The sequence below is a fragment of the Marmota flaviventris genome, chromosome 1 (genome assembly GCF_047511675.1).
Source record: "Marmota flaviventris isolate mMarFla1 chromosome 1, mMarFla1.hap1, whole genome shotgun sequence".
NCBI lineage: Eukaryota > Metazoa > Chordata > Mammalia > Rodentia > Sciuridae > Marmota > Marmota flaviventris.
Genome location: NC_092498.1, coordinates 186120142 through 186139113, shown reverse-complemented (window position 1 = coordinate 186139113; position 18972 = coordinate 186120142). Strand labels below are relative to the sequence as shown.

The 18972-nt window shown below is 34.6% G+C and overlaps 1 protein-coding gene across 3 annotated transcripts in view; it reads left to right on the top strand.

Annotated features, from left to right (window-relative positions):
• Ngly1 (N-glycanase 1) overlaps positions 1-18972 on the top strand; it is a 54412-nt gene that overhangs the window by 12256 nt on the left and 23184 nt on the right. For all 3 annotated transcript variants that reach the window (XM_027932532.2, XM_027932531.3, XM_027932533.3), the window contains exons 4-5: positions 9699-9864; positions 18550-18772. In XM_027932532.2, coding sequence (XP_027788333.2) covers positions 9699-9864; positions 18550-18772 — 389 coding nt within the window. The remainder of the gene's footprint in view (positions 1-9698; positions 9865-18549; positions 18773-18972) is intronic.

The window sequence follows — 18972 nt, the reverse complement described above, 5'->3', positions numbered from 1 at the left end:
AGATATATATGCTATTAATAATCAAGTATTTATCAACTCTTACTTCTCTAGTCCTGGAAACAAAATATTTTTTTGTGTATTTCTTAAAGAAGTTGGAAAAAACTGAATGAATCTTATTTTTTATAGATAGCTCTTGGCTATCCATAGACCACTGGAACATACCTTTGTTTTCAATGTATCTATAAAGTTTATTTAGAGAAATAATAGGTCACCATCAAGTTGGATTCAAGGAATGCAATATACTTTTTATACTCTGTAATTTTTTTTGTATTAAGCAAGTAAGTAATGAGCAGGTCACTATATGCAGGAGTGTGGCACATAAAAACAACTATAATTATATAGTCTTCAAGGATCTTAAGAGCTTGTTGGAAAAACTAATTGAACAGTATAAGAAATGTAAATAATTCATGATACATATAAGAATTAAAGGTACAAGATTGCTTTTTTTTTTTTCTTTAAGAGCTTTATAATTATACATAGTAGTTGGCTTCATCTCAACAAACTCATACATGCATGGAAATTGATTTTAGTTTATTGATTACTCCATTTTCCCATCCCTTTTCCCTTCTTCCCTCTCTCTTCTCTTCCATCTTCTTCCACTATCCTGTTTGACTTCCTTTCACTTGTCTATTAATTTATATTTGATTTTTTTTTATATTAACCTATCATTCCCTCCCCCCTTAGCTTCCACATGTGAGAAAAAACATTCTACCTTTGAGTTTCTGAGTTTGGCTTATTTCACTTAGAATGATACGCTCCATTTCCATTCATTTAGCAGCAAATGCCATGATTTCATTCTTTTTTATGCTAGAACTCCATTATATATATGCATCACAATTTCTTAATTCATTCATCTATTGATAGACATCTGTATTGGTTCCATGGTTTAGCTATTATGAATTGTGTTGCTGTCCACATGAAGGTGACTGTATTGTTGTAGTATGCTGATTTTAGATCTTAGGGAAAATACCAAGGAGTGGGATAGCTGAATCATATGGTGGTTTCATCCCTAGTTTTTTGGGGAATCTCCATAGTGCTTTCCAGAATGGTTATACTAGTCTGAAGTCCCCCAACAATGTACAAATATACATTTTTCCCTACAACCTCACCAGCATTTATTGTTGTTCAGTATACATATTCTTTAAAAAAATATTTTGTTATTTAAACTTTTAATCACCATTAGTTACTGCAATATAGAACTTAATAGTTATTTTCTCCTGCTTTGCCCATCTTAAGTGAGGACACTAAATAAGGTTAGAATGGAACAAAGCAAGAGAGAGATTTAAACATTTTACCTGTATATAAACTAGATAAAACCTGATGAACTTGTGTATTATATTTCTTTGTTTACAACTGTATCAAGCAAAATTTTGAAAATATAAGTCAAGATGATAGTCATTGTTGAAATAGCTCTAGTGCTTTTCCTTTAAGACTCAAAACAGCAAAAACAATTTTTAAAAGACACAGAATTCCAGAATTTTAGATGCATTATTTCCAGTTTTATGATTTTGTCTAGATTGAAAACATTGTGAATTATGATTTGCTTAAAATATGACTTATTCAATAGTTTTATACAGCTAGTCCAAATGTATGCTATTATTTGGCATATGACTACTATTAGAATGTATATTAAATTAAGAATTTTTCATGAACTCTTAGTTACTGTTGCCCGTGGTGTGTATTGATATGTATTTATTTTTTATTTTTTACTAATATTTATTTTTTAGTTGTAGTTGGACACAATACCTTTATTTTATTTGTTTATTTTTTATTTGGTGCTAAGGATCGAACCCAGGGTCTCATACGTGCCAGGTGAGCACTCTACCATTGAGCCACAACCCCAGCCCTTGATATGTATTTATTTAAAAGAATTATAATAAATTGTGATTACTGAAACTTTTAAAAGAATATAGTACTAACAGATAATAATGATCAAAAATAAAGTGAACTAGTTTTTCTTTGTTTTTTGTTTGTTTTTGCAGTGCTGAGGATTGAATTCAGGGCTTAACACGTGCTAGGCAAGCACTGTTCCTCTGAGCCATGTCCCCACCAAGCTAGTTAATGTTTTGAACTAATTTTATCTCATAAATCAATAATAAGGCAACATTTTAGTCAATCTGTATAAGAGAAGAAATCTATTTGTTCATAAGATTTAAATGTTCAATTTCGTGTATGTGAAACTACCACTCTTTATTTTTATTTTTTTAAATATTAATTTTTTTAGTTGTAGCTGGACACAATATCTTTAATTAATTAATTTATTTTTATGTGGTGCTGTGGATCTAACCCAGGGCCTCGCCCGTTCTAGGCAAGCACTCTACCGCTGAGCCCACAACCCCAGCCCGTGAAGCTACCACTCTTAAAGTAATACCTATATGCCCTTCATTAGGGGATTACTTAAATTGTAGTATGTCCTTATATTGGCATATTTGGTATCTGTTAAAAATGATGTTGGCTGTTTGAGAAGAAGAGCATTATTAAATGGAAAAAATGTAAACTGAGAATTCTAAAATTAAGCAACATAAATTGTGTATATGTGTGTAACACATGAATTTCTCTTAACGTTTCTCCCTCTAGAGATAACATGCATTCTCCCTTGAATATGAATCTACTTTTCCAAATAAACCACTACTATGCCCTTTAGAAAGTGATGAAAATAAAAAAACATATATATATATATATATATATATATATGCAAAACATTAAAAAAGAGCACTACATGGACATAACCGTAATTTCTATAATTCTCAACCATAATTTCCTCTGAGTAGTGAAGTTATGGGTTATTTCATATTATTGGTGCCATTCCTGAATTTTTTACAACAACATTTCTTACTTTTATAAATAGGAAAAAAGTTTTTTTGGTAAGAAATAAGTTTATTGAATTCCAAGTTTAATTAAACGGTCATTTAAAATGTATTATTAGAACCTTTGTGTTTTAAAACAGACTTTAAATTTAAAAGCCACAAAAATAAAGGATACATAAAGGTTGAAAGAGCATTAGTGGGCCCATGGAGCCTTGATCCTTTACCAAAGAAGTGAATTTGCTAATCTGTCTTCCACTGATGATATCACATGATTTGAAAGAATCACATGCATTGAACTTTTTTTCTTGTAAAGGCTTAAATATATCTCACATCAGAAACCAAAATAATTGGAAGTATGATTAGGGAAGAAAACGTCTCTAAAACAGATTTCACGTTTAAAACTATCATTTATACTCCAAATAACTTTTATTCTGTCAGGCAATTAACTGCTGCCTTATGTAGCATTAGTACATGGTTACCCAGCTGCTGTAATCGCCAGGCAATCAGCAACCTTCTATTTTTATGGCTTAGTTGTTTTCAGAGTTGTGCCAATGAATATGTAAAGAAATAAGGCAAGAAAATAAACGATTGTTCAAGATCATTTGAATGCCATTAAAACCACAATGAATGAGGTAATTTCCAGATTGAAAAGGATTAAATTGAAAATAAAAATACTCTGGATGAGTTCTTACCCTTTCAGTAAATGAAAATCTGCATTTAAGAAAAAGATGCCACTTTAAATGTCTCATTTTTATAAGAATTCTTCTGAATAAAAATGGAGACTTTTTTTCTGGTTTTATATCAGTTCTGCTAAAGGAGCATATTCTTCTCCATTGTGAATTCCCTGTATTTCTTATCACCAAATTTGTATCAGATTTCTTCTGTCTATAGTTGCATTCATCCCTTCCATTTTTAGGGGTTTTGTGATGATTTTGGGGGGTTTGGGGTATTTGTTTGCCATGCTGGGGAGTGAACCCAGAGCATGTGTTCTACCACTGAGTTATATCTCCAGTGCATTCTGTAGTTTTTATTTTGAGACAAGGTCTTGCTAAAGTGCCCAGGCTGGCCTTGAACTTGAGATCCTCCTGCTTCAACCACCTGAGTTGCTGAGATTACAGGCATGTGCCATCCCTTCCAGCTCATCCCATAGTTCTTTATAATCTGTTTAAGCCAGAGTTTAGGCTTAAATAGATCATAAAGAACTTAAAACTACATCATATAGTCTATAAATTCATTTAACCAGGCACCTTTGAAGTTCAAAACTTTGTAACTGCAAAAGGAGGAGGGAGCATGCCATAGAGCATGTTACTTTTAACTCCCTCTACTTTGTAGCATTTTTCTCTCTTCCTCAGAATGGCTTCTCCAATCTGTGAGGGAGTGACTATTAGTCCAAATATTAAATATTATTATAACTTAATTGCTTTACTTCTGGGACAAAAAATATAAAAAGCTCAAATATTTTTTTCCCACATCCCAGTGAACTGTTTTGTATTTGTTACCAGACCCAGGTTAGGAGGCTTATCCCATGGAAAACCCAAGGTCCAGGGGACAAGTGTTGAGAAGAAAGAAAGGCTTTATTCAGTAACTAAAGAATAGTGAAGTGGGAGCCCTTGCCCTTCTCAACTCTAGGGAGTTGAGGGATTATAATATAGGATAGGATTAATGAGGGAGAAGGGGCCATAAAGGAGAGAAATATTCATGTTTTTTCTGGGAATAGGTGCCCCCCTTTTTTTCTTCACTCCCTTTATGAAGGTTTGATGTTTCCATTCACTCTGACTGATAGATGTCTTTATCTTTAATGGGGTTGGGGAAGGGGGGGTGGAGGGGATAGATCTAGAGTGATGAAGCAAGTCTAGGTCAAGTTAATCCTCTAGTGTGATATTATAGTTTTAGACAAAACGTTTCTCAAAAGATCAACATGTCTACATGCAGGGCTGAGTAGAATCTGACCTTCAAAGGTTAAGCCTAGAAAGGAGATAGACACAGTATGAAAACTGAGGTGCTAAGCCTTTCATCCTATTCTAGTCACCCATCAACACTACAGTAAACGCATACTTCAGGTCCCTGAAGAGTAACCTAGTCAACTGCTGTCATCATGACCCACACGTCAGAGGAGTACTGGTACAGCAAAGATATTGGGAAACTAATGTATTTCCCAGCTGTGTGACCTCCCAAATCAGTGATTTTTGTTTGTTTGTTTGTGATGCTAGGAATTGAACTCAGGGCCTTGTGCACGTGAGGCAAGCACTCTACCAACTGAGCTATATCTCCAGACCTAAATCAGTGACTTTTAAGTCAACTAAAAGCAAATGAAGCTAAAGGGTTAATTTTTCCCCCACTTTGGTAGCACCATGGTGTACTTAATCCACTTTGAAGCACCACTTGTACAACTCAGTCTTATAGCTTTCTTTCCTTAATAACACTATTACAAGACTACTTATCAAGATCAATGGTCTTAGGCTGAGGCTGTAGCTCAGAGGCAGAGCGCTTGCCTAGCACATGTGCGGCACTGGGTTCGATCCTTGGTACTACATACATACATACATACATACAGGTTCGATCCTTGGTACTACATACATACATACATACATAAATAAAATAAACAAATCCTTAGCACCACATAAATAAACAAACAAAATAAAAGCATGCTGTCCATCTACAACTACAAAAAAAGTTTTTTTTAAAAAAAAGATCAACAGTCTCCACTGTTGCCAAATTTAATGTATTTTTTTAGTTTATTTTTATTTGACTACTTAGTATCTTTAGCTCTTTTTGCTACTGTAAGTGGTTCAACTACTGACCCAGTTGCTCATGTCAAAAATCCATGGATCATTCCTAACATATTTCACTCCTTTTCTAACTGCTTCTGACTCCTGTACAGTCAGTCACCAAGACGTGTTGATTCTACTTCCTAAGTTCTTCTTATATCCATTTACTTTTTCTACCAATATTATATGAGTTCCCTAGTTTAAGACCCCATCTTTCTTGGAGTTCTCCTGTAAGCTTCTCTCAGATCTTCTGATGGCTCCTTTTCTACATAAAAGGTAGAGTGGTATTCCAAAAAAAAAAAAAAACCACAGATCTGATCTTTTTATTCCCTTGCTTAAATCTTTTTAATGTCTTTCTTTATAATGGAAAGAGACCAGAGAGATCTAGCCACTTATCAACCCAACCTAACCCTCAGCTTTACTTTTTCACCATTTTCCACTTACTATATGTACTGAATGCCTTGATTTCTCTGAGCCTTCACACTATGCCAAGTATATCCTCCTACATATAAGCTCTCCAGCTGCCTTCCCTTGATTCTTCTAACAGGAGTGGGGTCTTTTTCTCTTCTTTTTTTGAGATGTTGTTTTATTTTATTATTTTTTTTATTAGTTGCTCAATTTTTTTTTTATTAGTTTCTCAAAGGAGTGGTCTTTTTCCTTTTTCTTTATATTTTACCACAAATGTCATTTCTTCAGGGACGTCTCTATAGAACCCCAGTTGTAAAGTCTGATTTTGCCCTTTATATATTTGCTTTATAATTCTTAAATATCTGTGAATGAAGTTATTTAACTTACATTGTATTCCCAGTACCTAGCAAATAAAGCATCAATAAATAGTTGAGTAAATGAACATTGTTGTATTAGTATGTATTCATAGATTGCTTGCTCTGTGAAGGTAATGTTCTTTTTAGTTTGATCTTCATTATTTTTCCAATACTTAACACATTCTCACAGACAAATATTTGTTGAATTACTGTAGTGGTTCTGTCATGTAATACTTTTTCTGTCTTGCCTCCCATGCCAGTGCTTTACTTAGTTGTATTTGACAGTGGTTTGCTTTTTTTTAATCAGCCTCTCTCTACCTTTTAAAATGTATATTTAACCAATTTACATTTATTGTAATTGTTAATATGCTTGAATTTATTTCCAAACCTTATTTTTGTGTTTCTGATTTCCTTGCTTTTCTGTTTTTTTTTCTTTTTTTTCTCTTTTTGTTTTGTTTGGATCAATCAAGTTTTCCATTATTGCCACTCTAAGGATTAGAAAGTTAACTTTGGTTTTCTAATTATCGACCTGAAATTTCTAATTCAAATATTGAATTTTATATTTTTTTAAGGACAGTAACCTCTATTTTGCTCCTTTGTCACTTTGCTTATGAAAAGAAATTGGAGATTTTACTTTCCAGTTGTGATTGTGTATTTAGACCAATCAAAACTTAAGTTTTGCCAGTTTTTTGTTTATTTGATTGATTTTTATCCTACTCTTGAATGTCTTGTTTTATTTATACTTATTTATTTAGTCTGTATATTTACATATTTTTTAATGGTACTGGACATTGAACCCAGTATGTGATATTTTTGACTAATTTACCTAATAATTCTTTTAGATAAGATTTTTGGAGTGATATTTTCTCTGTGTTGTAATACATCAGAAAGTGTTTTTATTTATTTAACTAGGTATGAATTCTATTTTAGCCATTTTTTTTGAATTTCAAAAATTTTCCTTCTTTACATGTTATGTTTCTGACTGCTTAAAGGCTTTTAGAAATGTCTTTTTTAACGTGTGATGAGATGCACCCTTATATGCCTAGTTTTTGTTTTGTTTTCCATTAATAATGGCTCTTCAGCTTTATGAAATTTGCTTCTATTCTTTGAGAAGTTTCTTTCTTACATTGTTTCTACCCTCTTTCTACAATTCCTGTTAACCAGATTTGAAAACTTAGGAATTTATTTTCACTGTCTATTCTCTTTATGTCTCATTCTTAGAAAATGCTTTTGCTAAAATAAGGCTTTTGATTGATTGATAATTCTTTTGTTTGTTTATTCTACTGTTTGGTACCATCTACATTTTTTTTTCATTTTTGTTTTTAAATTTTTATTTCCACAATCCATAATTGATACTTTGAATACAGATAGTTTGACTTAAAGATTTTTCCAGCTTTATTAATGGTGACAAAGAAATACAATACATATTCAGTGAAAACCATACTTGGAAATCTGAATTTTGACTCTTCTTGGGGCTGTGATGTGTGCAGTACTGGATTCTTAGGTGATGCTGGGCAGTGGCAATAGCAGTGACCTGCAAATTCCAGTCAGCCATGCCATCACAAGTAAACAACTTATGCTCCAGAGTACCATCTTGCTAAACTGTTATGTTCAGTAAGTTGGGTGTATGAAATGCATTTTCAATTTAAGGTATTTTTAATTTATAATAGTAAGTTCTTTAGGTCATAATCCTATCAAATCCAGAAGCATTTACACAGTAAATCTCAAAATTGCTGAAGATATACTTTTTTTAGTTTTTTCTTTTTCTTATTATTTTTTAGTTGTAGATGGACACAATATCTTTATTTTATTTATTTAGTTTTATGTGGTACTGATGATCGAACCCAGGGCCTCACCTGTGCTAGGCTAGCACTCTATCACTGAGTCATAAACTCAGCCTAGTCTCTTTTATTTTTGCTGGTATTGCTGTAGGATTAGTTCTTCTGATATTGATTCTAATGACTCTTCTTAACAGTATATGTTGATTTTCTTTCTTTTCTTTTTTTTTTTTTTAAACCTTTGAGGTATATATATTTACTTTCATTGTATACTTATACAATCAGAGATTAAAAGAGCATGTTGGTAAGTTGTCCAAGGGTACGTAGCTATTAAGCAGAGTTAACAGGTATATAGGTATGTTTTTTTTTAAATTATTCTAATTTGTTATATATGACAACAGAATGCTTTATAATTCATATTACACATATAGAACACAATTTTTCATATCTCTGGTTGTACACAAAGTAGAGTCATACCATTCATGTCTTCATACATGTACTTAGGGTAATGATGTCCATCTCATTCCACCATCCTTTTTACCCCCTTCCTCCCTCTCTTCCCCTCCTCCCCTCTGCCCTATCTAGAGTTTGTCTATTCCTCCCATGCTCCCCCTCCAACCCCACTATGGATCATCCTCCTTATATCAGAGAAAACAATGAGCATTTGGTTTTTTGGGATTGGCTAACTTCACTTAGCATTATATTCTCCAATTCCATCCATTTACCTGCAAATGCCATGATTTTATTCTCTTTTACTTGCTGAGTAATATTCCATTGTGTATATATACCACATTTTCTTTGTTCATTCATCTACTGAAGGGCATCTAGGTTGGTTCCACAGTTGCTTTTGTAGATCATTATACACAAGTTCTTGCTTGTCTGTATGTAAATAATTGCATTTGTTTCCAGCAACCTTGAGGGGGTCAAGGCAGGCTGCATGGTGCAAAGTGTCAGAAGCATCTGGTCATGACTTGGTTATTCCTTTTCTTTTGAGACCCTAAGCATGTAGCCTTACAGCTCAGAGGCAGACTTCTTTGTTGATTGGATGCCAATGAGGGAAAAGCCAAAATGACTACATAATTCTGCTGTTGGAACCTATGGCTTCTTTGTCCTTGAAATTATTTTGAAAACATTTTTGACCTTTCATCACCATTCTTCTAGGGGTGAATGTTGCCTTGGTTTTTTCCTTTATTCTATTCATATCTACCTTTCCTTTTAGAAGTTTGTATAATTCCTGATCCCTTAAAATCATGTCACCTTTCCTAGTATTACAAGCATTTGAAGTCAGATGCATTATTCAGAGCACTATCTTGATTTAAGCAGTGGTCAAGAATTCCACATATTAAGTATGTCCTCAGTAATATATTTAGAGGGAAAAGTAGATATATGTTAGATTCTGAACTAATGTGGCTATCTTCTAAGAGTATTGTAAAGGTAATTATATTTAGGGTATAATTATTGTTTCTCAGGGAATCTATATGTTTTACTTTATCTGTGAAATCGTAGACCCATAGGGGTTTTATTATGTTGTATTTTTGTAGCATATAGTGAAAAGCTAATTTCAATTTTTTTTTCTATTAGGTTACTGCTGAATCAACCATTCTAAAAGTTCTTCAGTCCAACATTCAGCATGTGCTGCTGTATGAAAATCCTGTTCTCCAGGAGAAAGCATTAACTTACATTCCAGTCAAAGAACTAAAAAGGAAATCACAAGAAAAGTTGTCCAGAGCCAGAAAATTGGATAAAGGTAGTGGCTTTCCATAAGAATTTATCGTAAAATATGCATCATTGCTAAATAAATACTGAAGTAGTGCCTTTTTCTGAATGCACTGTAAATAACCTGTTACTATATAGATTTTAAAAAAACTTTTTTTGTAGTTGTGTATGGACAGCATGCCTTTGTTTGTTTATTTTTATGCAGTGCTGAGGATTGAACCTAGTGCTTCACACATGCTAGGCAAGTGCTTTGCCACAGAGCTACATACAGCCCCAGCCCCTAATATATAGATTTTTAAGTATAATAATAGCATAATTATAATAAATATGTCTTAGCTTGTTAAAAATTATTATATTGTAAAATACACCTACCATTCTAATCACTTTTAAGTATAGAATTTAGTGCTGTTAAATATATTCATGATGTTATAATAAAACCGTGACCACCATCTAGCTTCATAACTCTGTTTGTCTTATAAAAGTGAAGTTCTTTGTCCATTAAAATGATCACTCTCATTTTCCATCCTCCCTGCCAGTCTTTGGCAATCACCATTCTACTTTCTGTCTCTATGATTTTTTTTTAATGTCTCTATAATTTTGACTGCTGTAAATATCTCATACAAGTGGAATCAATGTAGTATTTGTCTTTGGGGAATTGGCCTATTTTCCTTAGTATAATTTCTTCAAGATTTATTTGCTTTGTAACATTGCAGAATTTTCTTCCATTTTAAGGCTGATTTCTATTATGATCATATACCACATTTTGTTTATCCATTCACATGGTATTGATATTCAGGTTGCTTGTATATTTTATCTGTTATGAACAATGCTGCCATGAACATGGGTATACGAATATCTCTTTAAGACTCTGGTTTCAATTATTTGAGGTATATACCCAAAAGTGGAATTCCTGGATCATATGGTGATTCTGTTTTTAATTTTTGTGAAGATCTGCCATATTCTTTTCCATAGAAACTATACATTTTCTTTCTTCAGTGTCCAGGGGTTTCAGTTTCTTTACATCCCGACAGCACTTACTATTTTCTGTTATTTTGTTTTATTGTTTGTTTGTTTCCTTTATAGTAGCCATAATAAGGGTGAGGTGGTATCTCACAGTAGTTTTTATTTGCCATGAGGTTGAGCATCATTTCATGTACTCACAATCCTATTGTTATTTAAAGTCTTGTTTTAGATCAAGTAAGAATAAGATAACTTAAATTTTACCTTCCCTTAATTCTTCTCTAGTGTTATTCATTTCTTTATGTAGACCCAAGTTTCTGACCTATATCATTTTCCTTTTCCCTAAAGAACTTCTTATATTTCTTTCATGGCAGGTCTGCTGGAGTTGAAGTTCCTCAGTTTTTGTTTACCTGAGAAAGTATTTATTTCTTCCTCACTTTTGAAGGATAATATCGCCAGGATATAGAATTATAGGTTGGTGGGTTTTTCTTTCAACACTTTAAATATTTCATTTTATTTTTTTTTCCTGCTTGCATTATTTCTGATGAAAAGTCTATTGTATTTTCTGTCTTATTCCTCATTCAAGATCTTCTCTTTATCTTTGGTTTTCTGCAGTTTGAACAAGATATGCGTAGGTGTAGATTGTGTGTATTTTTCCTGCTTGATGTTGTCTGAGTATCTTGGATCTGTGGTTTGGGGTATTACTTCAAATATTCTATGCTTCCTTCTGATATGCCAGCATATATTCTATTTTACCTTCATTTATCTCTGTGCTTCAGTTGCTAGAGTTCTTAGATGTTCTGTTTAATTTTGAAATTTTTCTAGAGTTCTATTTCTTTTTCTGTCTTTTCCCTTTGCATTCCAGTTTGGGAAGTTTCTGTTGATCTGTCTTCAAGCTCGTTGATTTCTTGACTGTTTCCAGTCTGCCCCTGAAAGTCATTCTTCATTTGTATACAGTGTTTTTGATTTCTAGCATTTCCTTTAGATTTTCTTGTTAGAGTTTCTGTCTCTCCACTTATATTACTTATTTGTTCTTACATGTCATCTACTTTTTCATTAGGGCTCCTAACATACAAACGAATCAATAATGTAAACATATAAAACATATAAGGTGGTTATTTTAAATTCCAAAATATATGCTGTATCTGAGTGGCCCTAATATTTGCTTTGTCTCTATAGACTGCTTTTCCTTCCTATTTTACATGCTTTGAAAGGTTTATTAAAATCTGATCATAATATATTAGGTACTAGGAGCTGAAGTAAACAGGACTTTTGTATAAAGATTTATGTTAATTTAGCTCAAAGGCCATGTGTAATGTATGTTATGGCTGTTGGAGTCACAAGCTTTATATTCCTATGGTGCTCGGATCATACTGGAGACCTGTTGGAGTATTGGTAAGGTATGGGGATGGTACACAAGATCCTTGGTTCAATCCCCAACACCTAAAAAAAAGTACAGGGGAGGCTCTATAATGTTTGGACTAAATCTCAGTGTTTTAGTGGGCTTTTAGCCCTGGATGTTACCCTCATACATGTTGTAGCTTCTCTCCCCAATAGGTAAGACAGGAGGCTATAAGGAACTAGATTCAGGGAAATGGCCTCTCCCCAGTTCAGATAATGCTCTGGTAGAAGGCTTTTCCTAGCTGTGGGCATAGTTCACAATTCTTATTCTTCCCTTTTCTTTTCACAGAGCAATAAGGGTCTTTTTTGTTTATTATGAGAACCTTGAGGTTCCCAAAAGCAGAATGCAAAGAAGTGTGGGGAACTCTTCCAGTACTGTATTTCTCACTCCCAAATTAGACATACTCTGCATTTTGTTTAACATTGTCATTTAAGCTGGGTAGTGGCACATACCTGTAATTTCAGCTACCCAAGAGGCAGGAGAGTTGTAAGTTTGAGACCAGCCTGGGCAACTTAGTAAGATCCTGTCTCAAAATAAAATGTTTTAAAAATGTCTGGGAATGTAGCTCAATGATAGAGTGCTGGCCTAGCATATAGAAGGCCCTGAGACCAATTCCAAGTACTTGGGGGCGGGGTTAGAAGTTCTTAGAAGTTTATGGATCCAGGTAAGCACATGTTGGCCACGATCCTGTGAGTTGGCCTGTCTCTTAGGATTTGGGGGTGACCATTGGCTCTGTGACTTCAGCTCTCTGTTGGTTCCAGGAACAATCGTTGATTTTCAGTTTGATGACACTACTTGGAAGAAACCAGAGCAACAACTGAAAATGCCTGTGAGGGTTAGTTTGGTTTTATTTATTTATTTATTTCCTATTTTAAATCCCCCCCGCCCGCCCATCAGGGATTGAATCCAGGGATGCTAACTACTAAGTCACATTCTCAGCCTTTTTTATTTTTAGACAGGGTCTCACTGAGTTACCTAGGACCTCACTGAGTTTGCTGAGGCTGGCTTTGAACTTGGGATCCTCCTGTCTCAGTCTCCCAAGGCGCTGGGATTACAGGCATGCACCACCATACTTGGCCTTTTTCATCACTTTTTCCATATGTCATTTGCTGCCCCTTGTATTTTGGTGGTCTTCATATTTTAGTGTTATATTGTTCTATTTTCTATGTTTTTGATAACTGGCCTGAGCCTTAGACATAATTCTGCTTTCATTCTGCTGACCTTGAAACCATTCTTTTCTTCTTATAATAACAGATCTTTTTTTTCTAATGTAAAGTAACAGTGCATGTGTGTGATCATAAGGTCCTGTTGAGCTTCAGTGTACTATCCATCATCTTTTATGTATCTTATATAAATGCCTATTAGGTACTTACTGTATACATTCTGTGTTTGAGTCATTGGCTGGGCCATGCTGAAGAGAGATGGTAATATAGCCCTTCCTTAAGCAACTGAACAGGGAACACGAATTAAAATAAGCTAACAACTGAGTGTGAGGCAGGTTCCAGTAAATGTAACATGTGAAGTGCGAATTTAAAGAAGAATATGTTGCCAAATGAATAAATTGCTGTGAGAAATATGTCAGAGACAGAATGCTTTAGTTTTGTTCGCACATTCTTTCTCTCTAGGCAAATAACATTTAGGAAATTGCTCAAGGAACAAGAATTCGCAAAAAGGAGCATCAGGTGAATGGTGTGGTTATCCTGAGGTATTGGTCCATTTGTCCTCACCATGGGAATGGTTGTGTCAGTGTACTGAGAACCCTTCAAGTCCATTAGTTTAGATTTTAGGTCCATTTCTCATAAAATCTATTGATGGTCCCTATTGACATTTGTCTCCGAATTTTTTCCTCTTAAGTATTGTAAATGTAATTGCATGGGTGTGTTTTTGTTTTGTTTTGTGGCAAATAGGGTGAAGATAAATAGTTCATAACTTCATCACATAGGAATATGACTTCTAAGATCTGTATACTCTTTCACACTTAAGAAGTTTTAACTGACATAAGAAAGAAAGAACACATCAGTTTAGTGGGGTAGTATGACAAATCAGTAAAAGATTAGGCTTTTCTTTAAGGGCCAAGAAAAATCAGTGGGATTTATAAGCTGAGATGTCAAAGGACATAACAGAGTAGGAAACTGTAGTGAACAGCATGCATGAAGGCAGAGGAATACAGGCTATTTGGGAACAGTACTACAGTTTGGCCATGTGTAGGGAAGTGTGTATGTAAAACAATAATGGCAGATCAGGTAGGCTGAGACCTTATTTTGGTTGTTTTTCAGTCTCAAGTAGATCAGTTGATAACTGAATTTGTCTTTAATTTTTCCAAAAAGAATTGGAGTTAAAAAATGAAACAAATGATATTTCTAATAAAGTTTGAAATATAAAATAAGGACCAAAGAAATTAAGAGGAAGCACATATCTTAGATAACTAATCCATATTGTTCTGTGATTGCGCATACAGCAGATATGATATATAATTCATTCATCAGAAAAGAGGAAATAAAAGTTTCTTAGGAAGTCACAATACTTGATTCAATAGGCTTAACTGTTGAAGCTTTAATGAGGAGCTTCCGAACTGTGGTTAAAGAAGATTCATCTTTAACAGCTTGTAAGATGAAGAAAAATCAAGAGAGAAAGGAGAGAAGAACTAAAACATGATAGTAATGGAATTTATATAAGAGTGTGAACAAGGTGACTGCAGGGGAGAAGGCAGATATGAAAGTTGTTTTGGTGATAGAAAATATGATACAAGAGGCTGGGGTTGTAGCTCAGTGGTAGAGGCATGTGTGAGGCACTGGGTTTGATCCTCAGCACCATGTAAGAATACATAAATAAAGGTATTGTGTCTATCTACAAATAAAAAATTTTAAAAATAGAGTTATGTATACATGAGGATGTCAAAGATGACTGTCTAATTTTGAATCTAGAAAATGAGAGGAGTCAATGAAAGCAGGTTTTGAAGGAAAAAAAGCAACTAGTTTAAGATATATATTGCATATCATCTGAATTGCCAAGTGAAAACGCAGGCCTGGGATTTTGATAAGAGGTCAAGTCTTGAAAGGCACTTTAATGTGGTAGGTAAAACCACAAAGGAAATGAAGTTGCTGAGAGTGAAAACAAAAGGATTACAGAGGTTCTTTAAAACACTGTAGCCTTAGCCTCCTGTGGGTATTTGCATTTAAATTGGTTTAAATTAACTGAAATTAAAAATTAGATTATTCAGTCATATTCAAAACATTCCAGGTACACAATAACTACAGGTTGTTAGTGGCAACCCTGTGGGACAGTGCAATATGAAATATTTCCATTATTGCTGAAAGTTCTGTTAGAGGGCAATGTTTTAGAAACACAGAATACAGGAGGAGAAAGAGTAACAAGTGAAGGAAATTTGAACATTTAGTAAAATAAGTGGTATTGTTGATATAATGAGCGTATCAGCTAGGTGGGGTTTGGTTGGGCTGTGAGTAATAATGACTCCAGTGGCTTAAGGATTATTTATTTTATCATGTAAAAAATTACTGAGATAGGTGCAGTGGCACACACCTGTAATCCCAGCAGCTGGGGAGACTGAGGCAGGAGGACCGTTGAGTTCAAAGCCAGCCTCAGCTAAAGTGAGGTGCTAAGCAACTCAGTGAGACCCTGTCTCTAAATAAAATACAAAATAGGACTGGGGATGTGGCTCAGTGGTCTAGTGCCCCTGAGTTCAATCCCCTGTACCCCTACCCCAAAAATTACTGAGATAGAAAGTGTGGTGTTATTGGTGTGCTGTTGTCAAAGACCTACATGCCCTTCTGTTTTTTGGCTCAGGCATACACAGTTTTCATCCTCCCCATCACCTCATTGCCTAAAATGTCTGGTGGAGTACCAGCCATCACATTTGTTGACCAGACATTAGGAAATAAGAAAGGAGAAACGGCAATAAAGTTTATATACCTCTGTACTGAGCCTATCCTCTTGAAGTAGCCCTTCTTTGGAGTCATACAAAGCCTAGTCATTTGGCCTCTCTTAGGTGTAAGAGAGGCTGGGACCTATAGTCTTTTAGTTGGTACATTGTCCTCAAAATTAGAATTGTATAAATAAAGAAGTAGCAAATGTATATAGTATGGCAACTAGCAGTTTCTGCCCTAGCACTTAACTATTCGGCTGAGATGATGACAAAGCCTCCACTGGCCAGGTTGGTAATGTTCTTTCATTTATGCAGTGGATTCTTTTGTTCCTTTCCAGACAAAATCTCACTTGGATTTATGAACTAGCACCAATGTTCTTATTTGAAGCAGAAGTGTAGTCCTTATTGCCCTATACACTGAGACACTGCTAGAGGTAGTTAAGGCTCAGAAGCATGGTTTGATAATCAGCCTGGTAGAATAAATGCTTCTCTTGATAAAGTGCTTCAGACACAGGCAATACTTTTTGGAGAAATTTATGTTGGCCTGCTGAATTGAATATGAATACATGGGGTGCAGAGTGTTTAGCTTTAAAGGTATATTGAAGGATGTCTACTGAGGATTTTTACCTGTTTTCTCCATAGGTTTTCAGGGGATAAATTTAGGTCCTAAAATTGTTAAATTTTGTTACTGGGAAGTTACTAGAAATCCATTTACATTTATATGGAATCTTTGAAGATACAAAATTTGTAAATTTGAAGTCTTGGTTGTGTATTTTAAGCTTTCCATTCTCTAAATAATGTCTTCACAGGATTTATCATCTAAGTCAGACCTCCCTTTAATACTTATTATCTCTTAGATGCCTGAGTGATTATTCTGTAGATCCATTTTTCAGAGCTGCTATTAAGAATATTATTTAACCTAACCAAGTAATACTGACCCTCAAGTGGTCCTGACTTTGGGAATCATACTTCCCAGAAATACAAATATACCGTCTTCTTTCTTTTCTTTTCCTGTCTTAATAATGCCTATTTGGGGAACAGTGTCAATTCTAAATAATATCTTGAGACTTTTCTGTTACATTGTTCATTCAGATATGTACTGAGCATCTCATGTAGCAAGTACAGTTCTAGGTGTTGGGTACATAGCAGAGAATGAAACAAAGGACCTGCTATCATGGGGAGAGATAGCCAAAGGGAAATAAACCAACAACTTAAGTATTTCAGGTAGTAATGAGTGCTGGGAAGATAAGTCAGGATAACAGAAAGGAGAGTGAGTAACTAGGAAGAATGCTGTTTGGTATAGAATTATCAGGGAAATTCTCTCTGAATAGCAGTGATTTCCCTTTCCAGGAGAGGGCAGTAACAAAGGAGCCCACTGAGGTGAGAATGAGTTTGGCACATTTGAGAGATGGCAAGGGAAGAAGGGAGGGTGGGCATTGTGGCTGTAGAATGAGCAAGACAGATGAGAGAGTATATAATTTTCCTATGGCTTACTACAACAGATTACCAGAAACTTGATGAATTTTAAAAAACAAATTTATTCTCATAATTCTGGGTGCCAGAAGTTTAAAAATTGGTATCACAGGGCAAAATCAGTGTCAGCAGAGCCATGCTCCTTCCACAAGGTAGAATCCTTTCTTTACCTTTTCCAGCTTCTGGTAACTACTGGTAATCCTTGGTTTGTGGCTACATCGCTCCAGTATTCATAGCCAGCATCTTCAGAAAGCTCTCTGCCCCATCTTCACGTTGCCTTTCTTTTCTGTGTGTAAAATCTTCTGCTTTCCTCTTATGAGGATATATGTGGTTGCATTAGGGTCCATCCATATGTTCCAGGATAATATCTGTAGTGAAGATCCTTAATTTCATTACATCTGCAGTTTTCCCCCTATATAAAGTAACTATATAGGCTCCAGGGATTAGGATGTGGACATCTTTTGGGGGTCTGTATTTTAGCCTACTACAGAAGGTGAGCTGGAAAAACAAGAATAGAAATTTTGAATTTTATTCTGAATGAAGTGGAAGAAAACCAGTTTATTGGTTTTTGAGTGACATGATGTGGCTTTTCTCCCCACTCTGGTTCTGGAGATGGAATCCAGAACCTTGAGCTTGCTAGGCAAGTGCTCTATCACTGAGCTACGCCCTGACCCTGGCTTACATTTTTAATGTACTCATTCTGGCTGCTAAATGTAGGGACTAGACTGAAGAGGATGGCAGTACTCTATTTCTAAAAGTTTGTTTTTAATGAAACTAACTCATTTATAGATTCCTCATGGAAAACTTTCATATTATACAGGAACTCTCAGTTGGTCCCATTCTTCTTCTATAGATGACAGCTGTTATTTTATAACATGTTCTTGTTCATGTCTTGTGTGTTCATACATGTAAATAATTACCTATAAAAATAAATTGGGGTTTACATAAAATTTTTAGATTTTCTCAACTTTAGGTCTTGGTTCTCTCTAACTTCTCAGGTACTAATATAAGCGATGAGGATTTTCTTTTGCTGGAGCTTTTGCACTGGTTCAAGGAGGAATTTTTTCACTGGGTGAATAATATTGTGTGCAGCAAATGTGGTGGACAGACTAGATCTAGAAATAAATCATTATTGCCCAATGATGATGAACTGAAATGGGGTGCAAAGAACGTAGAAGATCATTACTGTGATACATGCCAGCTCAGCAATCGATTCCCAAGGTGGGTACCTAGAAAATAAAATGAGAATAATCTCTTAATAAAATAGTTAGAAGTGAATTTTTATTAAATGAACTTTTTAATCTTTTTATTAATTATTAGAAATATATTTCTCTGGAATAGAGGTCTGCAAACTAACTTGCAGGCTAAATCTAGCCCACATCCTGGTTTTGTAAATAAAGTTTTAGTAGAACATAGCCATG